The sequence below is a fragment of the Chaetura pelagica genome, unplaced genomic scaffold, assembly GCF_000747805.2.
Source record: "Chaetura pelagica isolate M959 unplaced genomic scaffold, ChaPel_1.0 scaffold300, whole genome shotgun sequence".
Lineage (NCBI taxonomy): Eukaryota > Metazoa > Chordata > Aves > Apodiformes > Apodidae > Chaetura > Chaetura pelagica.
The window spans coordinates 166,334-174,425 of NW_009951945.1; the positions used below are offsets into that span (position 1 = coordinate 166,334).

General features: G+C 41.4%; 1 protein-coding gene across 1 annotated transcript in view; it reads right to left on the reverse strand.

Moving 5' to 3' along the window:
• Window positions 1–1,805, reverse strand: part of KANSL1L (KAT8 regulatory NSL complex subunit 1-like) — a 59,276-nt gene extending 57,471 nt beyond the window's left edge. The window contains exon 1 of the mRNA XM_009996795.1: window positions 700–1,805. Within this exon, the coding sequence (XP_009995097.1) occupies window positions 700–1,781 (1,082 nt within the window). The 5' untranslated portion in view covers window positions 1,782–1,805. The remainder of the gene's footprint in view (window positions 1–699) is intronic.
• Between the last annotated feature and the right edge of the window lie 6,287 nt (window positions 1,806–8,092).

An 8,092-nucleotide genomic window follows, 5' to 3' on the forward strand; every position in this document is an offset into this window, starting at 1 on the left:
GGGGGGGGGAAGAAAAAAAGAAAAAGAAGCTGTACCACCATCAAGGAACAACTTTATTCTTTACTTCTCTTACTCACCACTGATTTCCTAAGCTACAAAAACATGTACTGACAGGACCCCGGCCAATTCAAGACAGTATTAGTTAACGATATTAATTTCAATCTGGTTCTTTTTGAAACAGAAACACTTTAAAAATTCTAATTCAAAGAACCAAACTTCTACAATATACAGTCCCCAAATCCTGAGCATCTTGATACCCACATCAGATAACCATTTTTACTTTTTATCCCACTGCCGTGGATTTCTAAGTCCTAACACTGACTATTTGTTAGTGACCCTATAATAAAACTATTTTCATACTGGACAATAATATAATTTACAGCACTGCTATGACTATATGCTTTACAACATCATCTGAATATTGAATAATTAGCAGTACTCATGTAAGGCACATGTGTGCAGTACAAAATCTAGCTCTCTACAGTCTAGTAGAGCAACTCCTGCTTACATGCTGTAATTACAAGTTCTTACTTTCTGTCTGGCTCCTCCCAAAACCTAGCTCACACAGGCAGGCCTGCTGATTGCAGGACTACCTGTTGAGTGAGGTTACTCACACAAGAGGGATCTGCAGATCTAGACCCTTCCCCTCTTGATTTATAAGCATGAAGCACATGAGTCTAGCAGGAATTTAACACTTACGCTTCCACAGTGGTTCTTACAGTCTGTTCCTCACCATCTTCATCTGAGCTGCTACATGTTGCATCAGAGTCCAGATCCTTCTCCACACGAGACAGCAGCCCTCCAGTAGAAAGTGCAAACCCCAGGATTTCACCTGGTGCAACGCTAACTCCATTCTGTACGTCTGTGCTCGAACTACTCTCCAAAGTAGTTGGGCTGTTTTCTGGCCAACCTTCAGTGCACCTGAGGGAGCTACTGCTCGAAAATCTCGTTGGCTCATGGAAAACCTTCATTCTTTGTAGCTGATGTTTCACAAAGCATTTCAGCTGCTGATCACAGTGTTTGATAACATGCTTTGCTAGGAGCATTTGTAAACGTTTCTGAATTCTTTTGGCGCGACTGATTTCCATTTGTTGCTTAGTGACATACTGGAGTAAGCGATCATAAACCTCCTCCCGGGTGCAGCTCAAAATCCCTTCTGAAGGCCTGTGAAGAATTTGGTGTAATAAATCCCCTTTTATTGATTCGGCGCAGGCTTCCAAAGCCCTACCCAAAAAAACTTTCTTCCTGTACCATTTACCATTTAAAAGCTGCATTTCTTCTGCATTACCGGATTCGGTTACATTTGGAAGTCGCCATGTTTCTGCCAAACTCAGAGATGTGGTCTCTGGAAACGTCTCCCCTTTGACCTGTTCCCCAGGTTCCGAATGACTAATCAGACCAAATGATGTGTCAGCACCATTATGTAATGAATTTGTCATCCTGGAGCAGTCAGACTCTCCCGCTTTCATCTGCTTACCAGTTCTGTTGCTAAACGCAGAATTTCTACTCATTAACAAGACCGACTGATAGTGCTTGGAGGATGGTGGAGAACTGAAATGCTGCACACTGAAGATATCATTCCTGAGCTTGGGCTCAGCAGTGGGGAACCCCAGGACTGAGCAAGTAATCTGTGCGATGGAGTCCTCTTTTATCTTCTCTTCCACTGCTCTGGAATTTTCCATGCACAAAGCTGTATCAGACTCCATAGCTCTAGAGGACAAAGAAGGTGACAAGTGGATACCATGACCTTTTGTTGCTGCCTCTCTGAGGGCTGGTGTCATTATAGCTACGGTAGGTAGTTTACAGCAAACCTGAAAATAACATGGGCCATGTAAATTTTCTCATTCTCATGACATGGTACAAATACAATAACTCTGTTAAACATTTAATTATTTCAATATTTCAGCATTATTCAAAGACATCCTCTAAAGAACACAGCCTATGCTCCCTCCCAACTCAAACAAGAACACTTTTTTTTATTTCATTCAGAGGTTGTTCCACATGCAATGACAGCCTTTACCTCTCAGGGGGGTAACTGCTCAGACTTCATGGCATTTCTGATCCTATTGGTCTGAGAAATAAGACTCTCAAAGCTCAAGACTGTCACCTCACCTTGCCCAAACTGAAAAACACTACCATAAACCATGCAACTGCAGGGATGCATTTTTATATTTGTGTGGTTGTATGTATTAGCATATACACAGAGAGACGCACATCTACACATTCTCACTCCAAAACTCTACCTGGATTTTATTTTAATTCGCTGTGGAGATAAGTCAGTTTTTGAGTTGCATTTGGTTTTGTTCAAGTACTTCTTTTTACACTTAAATGAGTCAATATCAATAATATCACAGAATTGGGAGCTATGCAGCTAGCTGTTACAAGTTCAGCAAAGCAGAACTTCTACCACATGATGAAACACCCTGAAATAAACTCAGAAGCAGTACTGGGAGAAGGTATTTAATGTCTATCTATATAAAGCAAGCACTTGATAAATAAATGTATTTTTTCACAAATACACTTTAGAAACCAGAGATCTATTAGGTTCTAAAAGTTTTCCCCCCAAAAAAAGTCTACTGCGTGTTTGTATCCAGTTCTTCTTTATTCATAGGCGCTGCCTGAATAACACAAACAACATTTTTTTATAACCATTTGGTTAAAGACAGTTTTCCTTCACAAATCTTTGTGCCTGTGGCTTGCCACAGCTTGGATGAAGGGCTCCCAAACTTTGCGATCAAGAGACCAGTGTCAACATTCCCCTCTTCTTGTCAGCAGCTAAGCTGCCATGTCATACTCTATCTATTCCACAGCCTACAGAGCAGGAATCACTGCCTTACACTGTGCTTTCAGCTTTGATTAGGAAATGGTTAAATAAACACAAAGAAAGATTGAATTGAACACGGCCTGCAGAAGCATGAAAGATAAGCTGCTGTCAGGTCTTCGTTAAGAAACTAGAGACAAAGACCAAAAGAGTAAGAGAGTAGCAACAAAAGTCAGTGTAGCACAGCAATTCTACAGTAAATTCTGTTTAACCAGTGCAGAAGTTGAGCAGCATTTCCATTGCCCTCCTTTTAATGTCTTCAGTTTCTTTGATCTCCACAGCAACTGCCTAGCTCAGCAATTTTCAATGCACAGATCCCATAAGGAGTCAATGATTCTCAGACTGCCACATATGGATCTTCAGAAAAGCAAACTCCCTCTCTGAAGCCTTAGCTTATTTATAACTACAGATTTTACACTGAAGGAGTAAACATGAAAGGGAGATGTGGAAACCTAAGGAGCTGGGAAGTACCAGGCTGGACACTTTCTCCTTAACCCTCAAAACCCTCACCTTTCACTGCTTCATATGTACTTCAACCATGAGGTTTTCATCTCTGTACATCACCTACTCAGCATCACAGAGACCAGGTTTGGTGGTCTCAATGCTGACGACACTATTAAAAAACATTCTAAATGCTACTATGAAAATCCACAGCATTTTAATCTTTATCAACTAGGTAATAACTTCAGACTATATAGGAAATGAGCACCAAGTCCCCTCTGCTGGACAGTTACTCAAGTATGAGCCTTGTCACTGGGTTCAGCAAAGGAAATACACTGAGGAGAGAAGGAGCCCCAAATTGCAAAGGCTCTAGTGACTCGGAAGTGCTCTCAGCATCTGGCTGACTCAAGATTTCTCTTTCCCCTCTTTTAAGAGCTAAAAGGCACAAGAATTTTTCATTCCAAAGGGGTATAGATTCAGACACCTATGCCTGCCCTCCTCTCAGCATATGCTAAACAACTGTGATTTACATGGCTGAAACATATAGGGGAGAAAACTGAAGCCCACTTTCTCTGTGGGGTTACCTTGAACTCAAGGTCCTCATGCTACATCTGTCCCTGGGAACTCCAAAATGTTCTTTCATAAGAAAGCTGTCACCCTAAGATCTACATACACTGAGCAATGAAATCATAGCTGTTTTAACTTTACTATCTACCTTCTTTCCTTAGCCCGTGTGATTTATCAGTCATACACGGCTTCTTCTGAAAGCCAGGAAACACCCACATGCAGCGGAACTGCTGCTCACACAAACAAAAAGTTTACAGACATATATCACAGACCTGAGATGTGAAGATGGAGGCTATGAAAAACACTGGCAGCACAAAATTTTCAGAGTGCTGTGTTTTAAACTTGATCATATTCCCTCAAATAATACATACTGTCTGGTACAGCTTCAAATTTCCTAATGTTCAGTTAATACTATTAGCAAATTATTTTAAGGGTTTATTTGAATTTAGGGGCCTTATTTTCCCATCTTTTAGGGAAAAGAGGACAAGAAATCAGGATATCCTTAAATTGAACTATAAATATTAAAGAGAACTGACAAACCACTAGCCACTTCTTCTGGCAGAAGATGCTTAAACGGCAATATAGCTAAAAAAATAAAATACTCTTTAAGAGAGAAAAAGCTCAATTGACCCCTACCTAGCTACTTCACACAATGCTTCTGCCCTGCAGACAGCTGTGTGAGACACTTCAGGTGTGTTCCTCTCATTTCACTGATACCTAAAATACTTCATAAAAGCTGATACTGTCCCTGTCTCCAGGTCCCTGGCATTTCTCCAAGAAATTCACTCACACACACACCCACACAACATCAGTATAGGAGCAAAACAAAAAAAAAAGTATCAGCTGCCAAAAAAATTAGAAACAAGCTTTAGTACAAGTTATTGGCTCCAGACAATTTTCATTTTGACACATTTTGTTTCATTTTGGCAGAAAGCAGCAAAAATAATTTCACTCCGCCCTCACTGGAAGAGAGTTTCCAGAGCCAAACTTACTATCTTCTGGGATAGGGGAAAAAAAATAAAAAAAGTGCAGAGGGAAGGAAGACAAGTACTGCAACACAGTATTCAGGAAGAGTCTGCACTTTCACTCTGGGAAAAGCTTTTTGGTCACGGGTAAAACATTTCCAGGATTTTTTTCATTATGTACTACCTGAGGCTTCAAAAACTCAATAGCCAAAATACTTCTAAACTGGCAAATAGTTTGCTTTTCATCTGCTGAATACACACTCCACTCGAAAGACTAAAAAGTACTGTAAAAAGAAAAGCTGACGTAAAGTGCAAGGAAAGAGAAAAAACAAGTACCAGACACGCAGAGGACAGCAACTGATGATTCAAGTGACCTCATGCTTATCCTCCCCTAATGCCTCAGTTACCCAGGAGGATATTGCTGGGAATTGCAGATTACCGCAGCCACAGCACTCCCCTGACCCTGCACCTTGCTCCCTTCTCTCACCACAGCTACAGGTTCCTAATCCCTCAGTGACCCCTGCTCCTATACCCTGCTGCTACCTGTGCTTATTTCTTAGTCTTTACTTGATATTTCCATGTTGTACCCTTCTCCACCAGGCTTACATCAACAGAATTTGTCTACATCCTGAAACTTGTGTCTTCATGTGGGTAATTAGCAGCACCCTATTAAAATAAATACAACACAACCACAAACCTGCCTGCACACAGGGTGGCATTCCCTCCGCAGCTTTTGTTTATAGCCCTTTCACTTCTTGACTCTTACCTTTGCATAACACTATCACTTTTGTTACACAACACTGCAGACAATGTTTTGTGGGAGGACTGCTTTGTCTTTTAGTTTTTTGTTTGCAATCTTTTTCTTTATAATGGTAATAAAACTCCATTTGCATGACAGTTTGTAAGTCTGCATCAGCTCTTTCTCCTTGTAAATCCAACCATCTTTCCTCTTCCCAAATACTTGAAACTTCCTTGTTAATAATGAGATTCACAGAGGCAAAAAGATTTTTTTTACATTTAGGTTTTGGCTTTTTTCTTTCTTACACGTTCAGGGGCCTATAAATATCCTTTCAAAATAATACACCTGTTTCCAGTTTATTCATAGATGAACAGTGTTTCAGATAAGAAAACTTCCAACGTTTATTCCTTGTCTAGCAGCAGCAGGCAGCGCCTAGTGAAACATCCAAAATTAAGCAGAGCAAGAATATTCCAAAACACTGTATCTCAAACTCAAGGTCTCTTAGAGAAAACCCGCAGAAGAGACGACAAGCTACACGAGGAAGCTAGATCTGCCTACAAGACAACTGACAAAACCTGGTTTGCAACAGCTTTGCGTTGTTTGTCCCGTAATCCCTAGCTCCTCTTGGACAGCCTTCCTGCTAATCTCAGGACAAAAATAAAGTGGTGCTCTGGCAGCCAGGAGCTGCTGCGGCACCGCCGGAGCTGCACTGCCAGCACCCAGAGCACCTGCCGAGCTGGGCACCCAGCACCTCCCTCGGGCCAGCTTCTCTGAGACCTGCCTGGTGGGATGCAGCCACTCGGGTATGCTGTACCTTCCTTCCCCCATCTGGACAAAATGTACAGGACTCGAATCATTGAGTCTAGGAAGAGAGAGGACAGCTTAACTGTACAATCTGCATTTTTCTCACAGAGCAGTTTGTAGCAATGACTGCAAGAGAGGTTTTCGTCCCACTGGGTATGTCCTGGTTAGGAGTGTGACAGAAAATGGAAAGAAGTCCATATTTAATACACCTGGGACTAGCCTTTAAAAAAGAAAATCTCACTAGGAAGCCTTTGTTTTCAGTTCAAGAGCAGCCCAGTTCTTCACAATGTGTATTTAAGCATTTTAGTATTTTGTTCTATTAATAGATTGGAAAAAACAAAACCAAACCACCCTATCAGGCTTATGTGAGGAGTCTCAGCTTTCGGCAGTACTCACTGTGCAGGCAGTACCAGAGAGATAAAACTGCAAACTCTACTGTTTTGCACTCTCCAGAAGATATAAGAACAAATTCCTCCTCTTTGAAAAACAACACACACACACACCTAAAAAGGATCTCTCTTTGAACAGTCAGAGAATTCAATTTAAGACAGACCACCCAAACAGTTTTAATCATTAAAAACATCAAACAGGACATACTTCAGGTGGAATTCATGTGTATTCATTTATGATAAAATCCATGACTCATTAAAATCTCTGGACAGGGTTGCTGTTCTCCTTGTTCATAACTGCTTCTGAACAGAGAATCATATATTATTTCCAAGTTTACAACCATGCCATCAGCTAACTCCTGTGCAGTCTATAGTATCATGTATTGGCAACTTAACATCTGAAGTAGTTTTTAAACTTAAGTTAAAAAATTAAGCACTTTTTGTAGTACACGACAGATGCCACTGTTCATAGGCTGCACATATGTCTCTGATATAAGTATCTATAATACTTGTAGAACCACAGTAAAGTCCATATCAGCTTTTCAGTTATCGTTTTGCATTTCAGGCCTCGAAAAGAGGGTCATAAAACCTGATCTTAAGTAAGACCCATTCAGCTCTTAGACACTAAGATGACTGGAATTTCAACTCCCCAAAACATTCACAGGATTTCACAATCTGGACCAATAAGGAAGTAGAGCCCTAAGGCACAGAGACAAGCTTTCTGAGTTGGTGCACCTACTAGCATTATAACCGTGCTTTACCCAGCTCCATTTTCAATATACCCTTTTTATGAAATTAGGAACCAAAAGGAAATATCTACCCTGTGACAATAAGCACGCTAGTAATTTGGATTTTTTAAGTTATATATATATTTTTTTTAATCGGTTACTCTGCTTCCCGTTGCTGAGGAGCACCAAGTACCCTGCTACATTCTAATGTGGGAAACGCTTCAGCGTTTTGCAAGCAGGGAACTGAGGCACACGGCGGATTAAAAGACTTGGTCAAAACCACACTGGAAATCTCCAGGAAGGCTGAGGGAGACACCCGGCTCCGATCTGCTGTCCTGAGCTCTGCTAGCTACTTCATCTAAAGTATTGAGTTTTAGAAGCGACCTGTAGTCTGAGAAGCCAACTCCATCAGTCACTCGAAGGGAACCTGGCAATCTGCTCAGCTGGATGAGCAGAGCCAAGTTTTAACCCAGGATTTAAAAAAACGTACACATAAACCTGCAGGCTGAAGCCTTTCCCCCGCCTACAGACCCAAGCCTTATAAATAAAACAACGCGAACAAGACAGCAGAACACTATGTACCTACTTCGCCGCGCCGCGGGGCAGCAAGCGATACCCCGGCCCAGCGCGGGCTGCCG